At 39.5% G+C, this 15,429-nt stretch overlaps 1 protein-coding gene across 3 annotated transcripts in view; it reads left to right on the top strand.

Annotated features, from left to right (window-relative positions):
- ANKRD6 (ankyrin repeat domain 6) overlaps positions 1–15,429 on the top strand; it is an 81,176-nt gene that overhangs the window by 54,886 nt on the left and 10,861 nt on the right. For all 3 annotated transcript variants that reach the window (XM_083373608.1, XM_083373607.1, XM_083373609.1), the window contains 5 exons: positions 7,228–7,326; positions 8,402–8,500; positions 11,718–11,816; positions 12,738–12,836; positions 14,711–14,809. In XM_083373608.1, coding sequence (XP_083229734.1) covers positions 7,228–7,326; positions 8,402–8,500; positions 11,718–11,816; positions 12,738–12,836; positions 14,711–14,809 — 495 coding nt within the window. The remainder of the gene's footprint in view (positions 1–7,227; positions 7,327–8,401; positions 8,501–11,717; positions 11,817–12,737; positions 12,837–14,710; positions 14,810–15,429) is intronic.

Consider the following 15,429-nt stretch of genomic DNA (forward strand, 5'->3'; position numbering starts at 1 on the left):
TCTTCAATGCTAGTCTCACATTTGCCCATAGGTATGATTAATAATGTAGTCTTGTAGAAGGATAACACAGGATAACACTTCCAACTTTCAAGAGACTGCTTTTATTTTGATTTTTTTCCCACTAAGCCACGGAAGTCATTAATTAATTTATTTGTAAATATCCAACTGCAAATCATTTATTATCCAATATATCTATCTATCTCAAGCTACCGATCTCAACAAGTGATTTTGGGTGGCAAATCATAATTACCAGTATCTTCCTAATTAAAGTAACCTCTGACAAATGATGTAAAGAAACTTGATAAATGTGGTAGAATATTTTAAATGCTGACTTCATGTTCTACAGATGTTGATCGTTAACATATTGTTAAAGACCTAATCATTAATTGAAGAATGACCTCCAGTGACCTTGAATGGGATTATTATGAATTTCAGCCTTTGGAGACCAGGTCTCTAGAATATGAAACCCCAAGAAGTAATTCTTTCCTTCTCCCTGCTAATCCCGCAAGCCCCTATTGGAATCCAGATGCCATCTCTGATTGGTCAATGAGTGTTCACACAGCACACACCCCAGAAATAGTCAAGGGAGCAGTGGTCCTGGTCAAAGAAGTCGAGGAAGAAAAAGATAAGAAAAAACAGAGGAAAAAGGCTAGAAAAGATCCTAGAAGATTGCAAAGAGAGAAAGAGGTTAGAACTCTTTTCGGCTTGCATGTAGCATTCGGACTGGCCATCTGGCATGTCAGATCTACTTCAAAAATGCATGGTTGCATGTCTCACTTATTTAGATGATTCTCCACAAAGTAATTTACCTTTTGTGTAGAGTCCCATTGTCTGTTCTAGGGGTTTCCCTATCTAGGGGAAAGTACAGTATCCCAAATACCAAAGGATGTTGCTTCCGTCTATATAGGCTCATCCCTAAACAAGGAATCGGAGGGTTGTGTGCGTGAGTGACTCATAGCCCACTGTGGTTCTGGGAGCATTTTTAATTCTTGCTTTAATAAATCAGGTTGTAGTGGCTTGAAGGGCTGTTATCTCAGGCATTATTCCTAACCGTGATGGTTGCCCAAACGAGGACTTACACAAGTAAACTCCACCCTTTCATTTTTATGTCATTTGTCGCCCACAAATATACACCGTCATGTACATAAGATGGAGTCATCGAAATAAGAAATTTCATCCCTCCTGTTCCCCTGCCTCCTTGGATGAATATGACCTCAGGACTGGTATCTGGAATGGTTGAAGAGTACATACAATCTATGAGTAGTTGCTCATCTTTGTGAAATGGTTGAAGTATTGGAAAATAGCTTGGTTAGGACTATTGACTATGAAAGTTTAAAGCGTTTGAATTGTGCATGCCTTTACCTACCTTCCAAACTGTGCAGGGGTGTTTTTTTTGGCAGTGGTAATGGGCTTTTTGTATTCTCATTTTTTGATTGCTTTTGTATTCTTTTATTTTCCTTTTTTAAAAAAATCACCAAATAAATAAATAAAAAGGATGGTTAAGATAATTCAAGTCTTTATTCTTATTAACTGCAGTACTATAGAGAGTGCAGCGGGCAGCAACTTAAAGACACTGGATTTGTCAGCCAGAGATGGCACTCCCGCAGTTTAAGCCCACGGTGCCGAGTGGCAGAGTGAGCTCCCGTCATTTGCCCCAGCTCCTGCCCACCTAGCAATTCGAAAGCATGTAAAAATGCAAGTAGATAAATGAGTATCACTCTGGAGGAAAAGCTAGTCGTGTTCCAAAAGGAAGTGGGAGCCAGTGCCGGACCTGTCGCAGCGCGAGGTGAGGTCAGTGAAAGAAAGCCCGGATGACTCAACATCCCTTCAGCGCTGCTAGCCAGCTGGAGCAAAGCTAGTTCGCCCCCCCCCCCCACCCCCGTGGTGCACTGTGAATAGTGTGCATGTGTGAACAAAATGAACTGGCAATTTTAGACTGCCAGAACTATTCTGTGGTAAAAAGCATTGTAGACTTCCCTGGCTATGTATGCCGTATGCTAAAACAATAAAACAAAACCTGGGTTACTATTTTCCCCTCTTATAAAACATGAGAGTATTTATTTCAGGCACCAAATCGGTGTTACCTCGAATAGACAGGACTATTCTCTTATTCTGAGGGCACAATAGCTAGATTATATGTCTTTATATTGTTATTTCTACATTACCGTAATACAGTTTCACAGTAGAATTTACTGTTTATTAAGCTCAACAGTTAGCTTCCAGTTGCTATTGCACTCAATGGGACTTGGTTCGTTCTGAATTGCCAGAGAAGCGTACTCTTTTGACCCAGAGACCATGTCACTTAGTGACAGAACTTCCGGCAGATGTTTCTGTCATTAGGTGATTCCTGCACTGTTATTCAGTGCAATGTGACAAAGTTGCCTTTTGTGACCTGCCAGCTTCCCAAGTGACATGACTTGTAGGAAGCGGGCAAAGAAGGTCGCAAATAGTGATCACGTGACACCAGGATGCATAAGTAGAAGGACTGGGTCATAAATACTGTACCTCTCATTCATCACCATTGTCATTTTGAATGGTCCCTGAACAAGTGGCCATTAAACAAGAACCATCTATATTAATCTTTTTTTCTCATAATCTTTTAAAAACTGTATCATACTTCATTATATCCATCTATTTGAGTTCTTCTATCCTATGTATTTTGTATTGCAGTCACCAGCTCATCTCCCATGTGTGAAAGCATCGTTGCTACAGCCACAGAAAGCTGGCCTGACTAACTATTTTGTAGGCTTTTTCTGCTTTAGTATGGGCAGAAACTATCAGTGTCGCTTATTAAAGCAATTTCCTGCTGTGTGACTTGGGATTATTTTTAATTGGAGGGAATTTTTTCCAGAGCAGACCTTGTCTTTCTCTAATGTTAGCATTACATTGGTTTTTGTTCATGCAGTGATCTGATTAAAGTTACTAGTAGTACAACAAAAATCTATTGGGTGGGTGAGCAAGTGGATTTCTGTTATGAATTAATAATCAGTCTAAGCTATTTGATGGCAAGAGGTCATTCTTGAGTGTTGCTGTTTATGATAGCTTTGCCTCTGTTCAATGAAATCATTGTGTTTATTTATAGGTTATATTTATACTGTGTTTAGATATCTGCATTAAAAAAAAGTTCCTAGCCATTTGTTCATTTTCAGCTTTCTTACAGTAAATTGGCAGATGGGTGACAATACAAAATTAGAATATAGAATGTAGGAATGACTATAATTTATGCTTTCTTTGTTCAGGAGAGTAGTCTTACCTCATCATATAATTATTGAGTGCCTGTAGACTCTGCAAGGCTCAAAAATTAAAAAAAAAAATTCTTTTAGGTTAACTGTCATTTTTTTAAAAAAAAATGAATGTCCTTATCCTTATCCTTAAATAAACACTGTCAAAATCATACAAGAATATATACGCAATTTTGTCCCCATATATATTAGTAGGAACTGATGAGTTTCACTAGAGTACCATTGCCTTTCTGGGGAAGCCAACAAGGAAGGTCACAAGTGGTGATTATCACAGGATGCTGCAACCAATCAATTGTGTGAGCCAGTTGCCGAGTGGCCAGATGCTGATCACAGGAACACAGGACTGAGATGCAAATAGCCCTGCACTTATGACCATTTGTTTAGTGCCATTGTAACTTTGAGTGGTTGCTGAACACGTGGTCCTATGTCAAGGACTATGTGTATCTCAAATTAAGACAGTATCTCATCAAATCACTGTCGACAGATTCTTTCCAACCAGCTACACTCCAAGTTACAATTTCTACAGGTCTCTCTGAGACAAAGCATTCTGAATGGGATGGTTGCATAGAAGGTGAAGGTTCAGATGGACAGCTTGTTTCTGAGGCTGGAGCAATATTGTCAATAATTCCCCTATAATGACATGGTCATAAAATCCAGCTTTTCTCTCTCTTAGTCGTGATGGTTGTTCTTCTTTATTGCAGAAGTGAGTATTCACCAAAGTCCAATCTGGTACTCCAAGCTCTGTATCTGTGGGCCAGCACCTACTGCTAGCGACATTAAACTCAGGGCAAATAAGATCAGATTGAAGGCACATGGCAAAAAACTGCTCCAATTCACAGCTCTTGTAGGTATAGTTGTTTTGCAGTGATGAATGGATAGGTATATCGATGGAGCACCCCCCCCTTGGGGAATGGGATCAGAGTTAGGGTCCATGCTGGACGGCTGATAGAAACATTTCATTAGATCAGGGGTGTCAAACTGCCAGCCCGCAGGCCGGATGCATCATAGCGAAACCACGCCCACCCCAGTGGCAGCAATGAGGAAAAAAAGTCGCGATATGTCGCAACATGTCACGTGACGTTGCGAGTTTGACACCCCTGCAGTAGATTGTTCAGACTGATTCTCAGGGCCAAGTTGTAATAGGTCATCAACTACAGACTTATTCTCAAATAGTTTGAGAATTATGTTACATTGACTGCTGGGTGATTTCCACCCCCACCCCCACCCCTTTTTTATAGTTTTGCTTTGCAACAGAGCGCCATTTTTTATGTATATTTTGTATTCTCGGAGGCTGAGCTTAGCAGCGTTTCCGCAGAGGAGCAACTAGAAAGAAGTAAGCTGGTAAGAGACCCAGTTGCAATGGTGGCTGACTGCACCATAAATTTAACTCTTTCAAGGTTGCTTAAGATCAGTTGTGTTTCCTCTAGGCCAGGGGTCAGCAACCTTAAACTCTCAAAGAGCCACTTGGACCCGTTTCCCAGAGGAAAAAAACACACTGGGAGCCGCAAAACTCGCGCATGCACACAAGGGGGGGAGCTCCTGCCCTGCTTTCTGCTGCTTCCTGTGGAGAACTTGTCAGCTTCTCAGAGAACAGCGTGAGTTTTACACACACACACACACGCACACACACACACAGAGAGAGAGAGAGAGAGAGAGAGAGAGAGAGAAGGGAAGTGCAAGTGCCTCTCTCTGTCTCTCTCTCTCTGCAAATGGCGGAGCACAACTGGAGCCGCAGGAGAAGGCTGAAAGAGCCACATGCGGCTCCAGAGCCGCGGGTTGCTGACCTGTGCTCTAGGCAGAGAGTGGCAGATAGCTAAGTTAAGACTTTCTCCTTTCCAAACAAAAATCATTTGAAGCCTGCATCTTTCCTTTAATTAAACCCAGGGTATTTCTTTCCCTGGGTTTCTCCTGTTCTGACTTGATGTTAAAGGAGCCCTCTGTTTTACAAATAGTGTGGATGGCTGTGATTAGGAACTCTATAGTCTTGTGCCACCCTCCCTCACTGGCTTGGCTCTCCGCCCAGAATTTAGCAAGGGCAGGATACAGCCGTTATAAAGAAAGTATTGGCAGAACGTAAAATCTGCTTCCAAAGGTACTTAAGTTTTTAAAGCAAAAAATAAACTGCCTAAAACGTAGCATTATCCTTTTAGATCCCTGTCTGCCGGGAAGGCAGGAGATTTCTCTAAGCACATTAGGGTAACACTTCACAACAAAGGAATTGTAACCTTGCCTGTCTGTTGTGCCACCTGCTCTCCTTCAAAGGAGTTTCTGCAGCTTGAAGCCACGACCTGTGTCTCTGCAAAATTAGTTTTCTCTCAGCGGCTTCTTAGAGGTAGGTTTTGAAACGTATGAGTTGCTATTTGGTTCCAGGGTTGGTTAGGAAATATATTTTCCAAGCGTTTAGTTTATCTATATTTTTATTGGCTGATCATGTGCAGCAATGACAATTTGAACTGCTAAAGGGCAGTTCTTAGCAACCAAATCTAGGTTTCCATTTAAATTACTCCTAGTATAAACAGCAGCCTCCCTTCTATTGGGTACCTATGAAGAAGACAGATCTTAAAAATTAGATAAATAAAAATAAAATCTCCTATTAGAACTTCAACTCCAGAGGAAGGGCAGTCATTCACTTCCCAGTCTAATGAGGAATAAGAATGATAAACGGAAGTTAAAAGAAGAGAGGAAGAAGGAAGGAAGACATATGCAATGTATTTAAGCTGGAATAAGTCTTTTTATCTTTGGTTACCCAGAGGCCATCTCAGTCTTATATTGTTTGGGATTTTGTCTTTGCTGAATCTCTAGCCTGTATTTCTCTTTCATCTTCATTTTCAGGTTCTTTTTTTGTTCCTGCTTTATAATTTTGTATTCTTGATTAGTGGTTCAGTACTCCAGGATACCAGAACATCTTGTTTTTAATTACTAAAATAAATAAATAAAAATAATTTAAATATTAATTCTAATTGCTAATAAAATAAAATAAAAATGAAATGGAGGTGAGGATTTGAATAAAACTAATAAAAATATTAAAATTACTTAATTAAAGAAAGAGCTTTGTTGGCACAATGGTTAGAATGCAGCATCGCAGGCTAATTCTGCTGTTTTTAAACTCACAAGAAAGGGTTTATGAAAGATTGAAGCAGAGACAAGGGAAACAGAATTATTATCATCATCATCATTGGGTTAGAATGTTGCCTTGGAGATCATTTTAAAGAAATGAGGTGTGGAAACTTGTAGAAAAAAATTGATTCCTTGATTTGGCAGTATAAATGCTGCTGAAGGAACAATTTCTAGAAACTGTCTTAGGAAAGATATGAGGCCATCCCACCCTTATTTATTATTTTATAAATAACTCAAGGCATTGAATATACTTAATACTTCTTTCTCCTATTTTCCCCACCTGGGATGAAGTGGTTGGGCTGAGAGAGAGAGGCTCAACTTACCCAGTGATTTTCATGTCTAAAGTGGGACTAGAATTCAGCAACTCCTGGTCTCTATCCTTGTGCCATAACAACTCGACCAAACTAGTTTTCAGTTTGTTGTCTTTTTTCAATTCCAGTCCTCTGTACTGCTCTAAAATTTTCTGAAAGTTGCTCATCCTTAACGCCTCCACATCAAGCAAATTTGATCATGTGCTGCCACCTGCTGTGACCAAAACCAAGTAAACCACATTATAACTTAGCAGAGTGTGTGGACCAAGCCAGTGACTATTACAACTTGAGCAGGTGTAGGCAACCTTGGCTTTTTTTATCACTCGTGGACTTCAACTCCCAGAATTCCCGACCCAGCGTGGCTGGCTGAGGAATTCTGGGTGTTGAAGTTCACAAATCAAGGTTGCCTACCCCTGAACCAGAGTGTATATTTGCTATCAAACTGTGGGCTGAATGCATTTCTCAGTCACTTAGTATGTTCTCCCCATGAAAAGAACTATTATCACCGTGTAAGATATAACTTCATTAAATAGAAACATCACTGCTTCTCTTTGCAGAGTGATCAAACAGCTTTGCACCGGGCGACTGTTGTAGGGAACACAGATGTTATCTCAGCTCTTATCCATGAAGGGTGTGCATTGGACAGGCAAGACAAGGTAACGTAATTACGGCCAAGGTCCTCTGTTTGTCCAAGATTGTGCCATCAAATGTTAGGAAGGAAGTAGGAAGGTTAGAGGAAAAGAGGAGGAGAAGTGGGGAGAAACGGGAGGGGAGGGGTGAGGGAAAGAGGAGAGGAGAGGAAGAAAAGGGAAGTAGGAAAGAAAGGAGAAAGGGAGAAAGAAAGTAGAGAAGAGGAAAGAGAGAGAAGGAGGGTGGATACAGTGAAAGGGGAAATGGACGAGCAGCACCCAAACTTATGTGTATGTATCTATGTATTGCGGTATATTTGTTGACTTGTTTGTGGAAGAAATGGAAAAATAAAAATGAATATAATAAAAAGAAAAAAAATGTTAGTGGAATATTTCCAGATTTGGTTATCCGATTGTAAAAATTAAGTAACAAGCAAAATAGATGTGCTAAGCTTCTACTAAGAGGAGAAAAATTAGTAGTTTATTTCAAGTTTCAAGTTTTATTTAATTTGTATACCGCCCTTCTCCTTGGTAGGGACTCAGGGCGGTTCACAGGGCATATATAAAAAAAGACAATACAAAAATTAAAAAAGATTAAACCCATGCCCAGTTAAAAACAGTAATACAAATCTAAAACGACAAATTAAAACCCATAGTAGTATTAGAAGTAATAATAATAATAGATTTAAAAATTGAAATTGAAAGAGTGCCTTATCCAAAAATCTTGGATGGCACTTAGAACATATGTGCATTGACAACATTTCCATCTGTCACTTGCAAAAGGCCACACTGGTTGGATCCACACATATACCACACTGGTACATTATGACATCCTACGTTCTTGGGAAGAACTCCATGTGCATGAAAGCCAACGCCAGCTAAAGAACTGGCAGCTATGACTTCATATTGTTGGCAATAGATAATAATAAAAAATAGGGTTGAATTGCCTAGTTTCCAAGGCAGAATGCTTAGAATGTTTCTCTTCCTATGACAAGAGACATTTCTTTGGTGGTGATGCCCGATGGATGTAAAGTGGCATTATAACATAAATAATCTTATTTTTTCCTCTAAAATGGCTGTTTTTTTCTGTTTTGCTTCCCAGGATGGGAACACAGCTCTTCATGAAGCCTCTTGGCATGGGTTCAGTCAATCAGCCAAGCTGCTTGTTAAAGCAGGAGCTAATGTCCTGGCTAGGAACAAGGTGAGCTGCACACCAAAAGGAGCTTTTCAATTCTTGTAATCTGAGAAAAGACACACAATAGATAAAACATCCATTTTTCCTTATCAGTTGCTTTTGGCAGTGACATTTCCTGAGTAGTGGTAGTACATTTCATTTGCTTTAATTGGCTGTACTTCAGTTGTTCCTCATGAAATTCTAAGATGGCGGCGCCTGGAATGGCTGCGGCTGCATTGGCTCTTGAAGGCGAATAGTTTTGGGAGGGATAGTGGGGGCTATAGGCCACATGATCAGGAAGATTTTAATGTGTTTGACCAACATGGTGGAACTAAGGTAACATACGACATACGACCGACAATCTTTGCTGGCATGGCGAGTTGCTAGTTGTTTTGGAACTGTTGGTGACACCGTTAAAAGTCATTGGCGCTGTTTGAATTTGTTCTACCAGCAGCAAGATCTGACTGCTGGCCTAGTGATGGATTGTATTGCAAATCAGGGCTGTTTCCAGAGGAGGCAGAGGAGGAGAGGACCTGGAGCTTATGGAGCAAAGGAACTGGATGAGGCTGTCGGCAGGCCCAGAGGAAGAGAGAGAGGCTTTTGGAGGAGTTGGTGGCGGCAGCAGCGTGCTCCAGGGGCGAAAAGAAGCAAGGTCTCTTTAAGGAAAAGGTGGAAGAGTCAGGATCAGAAAAAGGAAAGAAGGCGAGGTTGTCAGAATACAACCTAACTTGAGGGCTAATCCACATGGAGCCCCATTTTCATCTGTCCTGTTTGCCATTGTTCACTCCCTAGAGACTAAAATGGACAATGTGAAATTTGAGCGGGCCACGAACAAGGAGTATATATCGGAGGTGGTGACCCTTTGAGAGCTGTATGCAACGAAATTTCATTTTGATGTATGCCGATTGGCGTACATTCAAAGTGACAATAAAGTTATCATCAGTTATCATCATCACCATGAAGACATTTTTAGATTAGAAATGGATTATCTTGATAGCTGACACAGTTGCATTCGATTTTGGCTGAAAAGATTTTTATCATTGCACTCAAGGTAGAAAAGATTCATTGTAATAGGAATGTGAATCGGGCCAACAAGAAAATAGTGAAGAAACAAAAATAAATTTATCAGAAATAGGAGAGTTAAGCACAAAAGTAGAAAAGCAAAGGAAAATTGACTTAATTTCCTTCTTGATGGAGCATTATGATCCTTGTTTGTGATTGTGTTTCTGTTGTTCAATTAAAAGCAAAGTTGCCATTAATTGTCGATAGTTAAGGAGTCCCAGAGCTTCGTTTATATTCATCTTGCTGGGTTGTATATAATTCAACAGTTGTGGCAGTGTTATTCTTTCATCCTTCCTCAACCCTTATAGTCAATACACAACTACTCTCCCTTTGAAGCAAGTGCTGTTTTGGAGCTCAAGAAAATAGAGGCTTCTTGATATTCTGCATTATAATGCATTGATGTCATCTTATTATTAATATAATTGGAAATGGGCTTTTGCTGATAAAATCTTGAAAATGTTTCTATGTCACAAATAGAGAGAAAAGCATCTATGCATACTTGCTAGCAGACAGTGATAATATGTAGTATGAAATTTAATTGTCTATATGCCATTATATTTAATTTATCAAATTGGATTCTAATAAGGTATATGAAGACACAAAATGTACAGGTAAATTTGAAAAGTAATGATTAATAGCACTGTTGATCCATACTGTGTTGGCCCCCATAATGTTCTTCCCCAATTCCTTATGTCTGGATTCTGATTCTGATTTCTGGATGTTATCTTAGGGGAACAAAAATTTGCATCTTGTTATTCTTAAACATTGGGTCTAAATTTGTTGGATTTTTAATGCCCATGTTACAGATTCTTTTTTTTTTCATAGAGACCAGACATAATAAAAGAAAATGTTTGTATATAGACGAGCCATTACATACTATTTCCTTTTGGCGTTAGAAGCTGTTTTGCAAAGCACAGAAAAGGAGTAAGAAATAGTAAGAAAAAAAAGTAGCACCATGAAATAATGAAAAGGAATATAGCTAAATTTAGTTTGCACCAATGCCATTCATTCTCTCTCTCTGTCCTTGAAGATCGTCCTTGCTGCTGCTACATCCATGCATCACTTTACACTTTCCTGTTTGTTCTTTAAGTTTTTTACCTTTTCCTGATAAGTTCTCCAACTCCACCCACCCATGACTTCTTTGTCTTCCCTTGAGTTATTTACCCTTCCTTCATCTGTTTGTTTTGCAATTCAGCCTTCATTCATTCTCTGTGGATGACCACACCAGTGGAAACTGTCCATTCTCTTTGTATTCAGGCCACAGTCATTCATCCCTTGTTCATTTTTTACACTATTTCCTCTTCTTTTACCACACCACTTAAGTGTCCCGTTCCTCCAACCTTCCGCATCCTTTTATCTTTCTTCTGATATCCCCAGAGGTCATTTCTGTATAAAGAAGTTGGTAGAAGCATCCTCTAATGTAGGTAGTCCTCACCTTACAACCAAAACTGAGCCCAACATTTCTGTGGCTCAGTGAAACATTTGCTAAGTGAGTTTTGCCCCATTTTATGACTTTTTTTTATCTTGCCACAATTGTTAAGTGAAGCACTGCAGCTGGTTTTAGTAACACTTTTCTTAAGTGAATCTGGCCTCCCCATTGACTTTGCTTGTCAGAAGATCGCAAAAGGGGATCACATGACCTTGGGACACAGCAATGGTCATAAATATGAACCAGTTGCTAAATGTCTGAATTGTGATCATGTGACCATGGGGATGCTACAATGGTCATAAGCATGAAAAATGGTCATAAGTCACTTTTTTCAGTGCTGTGGTACCTGCGAATGGCCACTGAATGAATGGCTGTAAGTCAAAGATGACCTGTATATAGCCATTTTTATCACCATTCATTGCATCATGCAGTTTTTCTAATCTTCTTAGCAACAACACAGTGTTGTTTGCATATACACGTGTTCACATTCATGTCTTCCGCCACCATTTAATATTCCAAGTAATCCTTACTTGTATACTTATACATTAAATAACAACCACATCCTTATCTTATTTCCCAGTCATTGTTGAGCCACTCACTAGGAAAAAAGAATTTTTTTTGTCCTAAAGCAAATTCTGACTAAATAGCATTCATATTCATTCTTTCCTCCCCAAATAGAACAGCTGCTTTTTTTTAATTGCCTACTTGTTTTTGTAATGATGATTAGTGTTGTTCCCCTCCTTCTTTCTTAAGGCAGGTAACACTCCACTGCATTTGGCTTGCCAAAACAATCATTCTGAAAGCGTGCGAGTTCTACTGCTTGGAGGCTCTCGGACTGATATCAAAAACAATGTGAGTATTACCAAATAGGCCTTTTTTTTTTTAAAAAAAAGAAAATGTTATTAAACCAAATGTACTGTTTTGGATGTTCGGATACAGATGTTTCAGAATCTTCATGGAGTCTCTGCGTTATGATCTGTTCATTGTTTCATTATCTGTATAACCGCAAGTATGTTGGTATTAGAATCGTCACATGAGTCATGTCAATATGTATTTGAGATTTTAGTGGATCCATTCCAAAAGAGCATATAGCAATTATAAGCTTAATTTCTTGGAACGAGCATCACAAATGAATCGTCAATTGAATGGAGTCCAATAACACGTTTCTCAGTTATGGATTGCGTGAAGATTTAAAGTTCTGCTGGGTACACTGAGCAAAAAAAGCAGCAATAAAGGAGAATATTTGTAAGAAAAGAACCAAGCTCAGAGAACACCAGGGATCCCTCATAAAAGGAGCACTTGCAACTAAAGGTGTCAGGTGGCTTGTCTTTGATTAGTAAAATATAAGTATGCTATCATAACAGTGCAGCTACCGAGTTAATGGGCTATTGACATCTGAGGATAAGGACTCTCAATTCCCATCCTTGTCATTAGCTGAATAGCAAAATACTGGTCACTATTGTGTGCATGTTGGTTTAGAGCAGAGGTCCCCAACCCCTGGTCCATGGACCGGCACCGGGCCGCGGCATGCCAGAAACCAGTCCGCGCAAACAGGCAAAACCACACCCACGGGATGCAAGCAGTACATGAAACCATACCCCCTCCGGTCCGCACAAAACCTCTCTCCACGGAACCGGTCCCTGGTGCTCAAAGGTTGGGGACCTCTGGTTCAGAGCCTCCCAGAGACTGTGTATGTTGCTTTAAGATGGGACATCTCATTAGCTAAAGCTTTTTTTTTACTGGGTTTGCTTAGCTCCTCCCCTTTATTTTTAGGCAGGAGACACCTGTTTGCATGTTGCAGCTCGTTACAATCACTTACCCATCGTTAGGGTGCTGCTCACTGCTTTCTGTTCCGTCCATGAAAAGAATCAGGTCAGTGCATGCACTTTAATGCCCATGTATCATTTGCTGTCAGCTTTTCACATGTATTCCGGAACTCAGGGCTGGGGCAGAGGCTGTAGTAACCTGGATCTCATAGAAAGCAGTTGAAGTTAGTATTGATTAGGAACCCATTGTTGCATCCAAGATATTCTTTGGGTGTTCAGAATGGCCATGAAGAAATTGGGCATCTTCTGTTGGCTACGTTGGAAGCTGTCTTGGCGTTTATACTTTAAAATGAAGTATTTTTGGTCACGTAAAATAAAATAGAAAAAAACTACAGCGTAGTAATAATTCAACTCTATGGATTATCATTCTGAAGACTTTGAATGCAGTAGAAAAAAACCTGACTTAGATTTCATACCCAAACTGTATGAAAATTTACATAAAGCAGACTAACCTTAAAGGAATTTGTTATGAGCTTTGGTATATTTTATGAATGTTATCCACCACTTACATAAATTTGGATGTAATAATTTTAACAGGTGCTTCTTCTTCCCAGAGGATATGTTACACCAGGACGTTACTGTAGGGATTTCAAATAATTAGAAAATAACCCAATAATTTGGATTATTTCCAGTCATGCAGTTTTGCTTACAAAGTATCAAATAATTAGATACAAGTCTTGCTATTAGGTACAATTCTTGCCACAGCATTTTCTTTTGTGGGAATGTTATAGAAACAAAAGTGGGCACGTGAAAATAACAGCTCTGCCAGATGTAAGAAATCTCACTGACAATGAGACCCCATTGGCTGATATTCTCGTATACTCCAATGGGGCTGTAGGATGATTATAACCAGTGCTTTTTTTGTAAAAGAAAAAGGTGCCGGAACTCACACATGTCACACTTGCCTACCCTACAAGGTTCCATCCAAAAAAGGTGCCGGAATTCTGTTTTGAGCGTTCTATGACAAAAAAAAGCCCTGATTATAACAGATCATACCTGTGTCATTGCGCACTGCACAGCGCATTCCACTCCCTTCAGCTGAAAAATGCCCTGGTGGAACATTTATTTTTTTATTTTATTTTTTATTTTAATTCCATTTATATCCCGCCCTTCTCCGAAGACTCAGGGCAGCTTACAAGCTTAGCAGTAGCCTTCATTATCATTGGAACATTATCAGGTACAATGAAAGAGCAGAGAAAGAAAGCAACAAATCCTTATCCAGAGCTTATGAATGCTCACGTGATATTGCCAAGCGATAATTTTTTTAAAAATCAATCTGAATGGCTGTGGCAACTGTCTGGGGATGTAGCAAAGGAGTCCAAGGTGATATTGAGCAAACTGAATGTTTGTGGGTTTCCCAATAGGTTTTGAATGCTGTTTCCACTTGTTGCAGTCAACTATTGATTGCTAAAATATGGTAGGCCTAAAAGCTGACATAGAGAAGAATCTGCTTCTATGCCTCCTAAACAACAAAATAATAATAATAATAATAATAATAATAATAATAATAATAATAATGATAATGATAATAATTATTATTATTGAATGTTCAGTTGACTGAGGTTCATGTTTAATGAATAAAAGTTTTATAATAATAAAAAATAGAGTTGGAATGGACCCTGGAGGTCTTCTAGTCCAACCCCCTGCTCAGGCAGGAAACCCTGTCTATACCATTTCAGACAAATGGCTGTCCAGTCTCTTCTTAAAAACTTCCAGTGTTGGAGCATTCACAGCTTCTGGAGGCAGGTTGTTCCACGGAAATTTGTATGTATGTATGTATGTATGTATGTATGTATGTATGTATATGAGAGAGGTGGGGGAGGGAGGGAGAAAAAGAAAGAAAGAAAGAAAGAGACCAGGGCTCTTCATGTGAAAATGAAGGTCATGATGAACAGGGCATTCTGATTTTGTAATTTTTAGGCAGGAGATACAGCGCTTCATGTAGCTGCTGCATTGAATCATAAGAAAGTGGCAAAATTGCTATTGGAAGCTGGAGCTGATGGGACCGTAGTTAACAATGTAAGTGTGGAAGTTTTTTGTGTTACTGTTCTACTTTCTGTTAAATACTGATTGAAAAATTGCTGTGGGTAACATGAAAATCATGGGCACCTAATAAGGTCATATGGGTAAACAGGTAGTCCTCGACTTACAACATTGACTTTAATGACCGTCCGAAATTACAACACCACTGGAAAAAAAAGTGACTTATGACTGTTTTTCACACTTACAACCATTAGAGCATCCACATGGTCATGTGATCAAAATTCAGATGCTTAGGAACTTACTCATACTTACAACGGTTGCAGTGTATTGGGGGGGGGGTCAGGTCATCACACCTTTTGCAACTTTCTGACAAGCAAAGTCAATGGGAGAAGCCAGATTCACTTAACAGCCATGTTACTAATTTAACAACTACAGTGATTCACTTAATAACTGGCAAGAAAAATTGCAAAATGGGGCAAAACTCACTTCATAAATGTCTCACTTAGCAACAGAAATTTTGGGCTTAATGTTGGTCGTAGGTTCAGGACCTACCTATACTGCAGGCTCATAAATTAACCATCATAGCTCCTGGTTGACTTTGGCTAATCTGGAAAAGCTAAGTCAGAGGAGGTTAGTAGGAAATCTCAAGCTTTTCA

This window comes from Vipera ursinii (assembly GCF_947247035.1).
Source record: "Vipera ursinii genome assembly, chromosome: 1".
NCBI lineage: Eukaryota > Metazoa > Chordata > Lepidosauria > Squamata > Viperidae > Vipera > Vipera ursinii.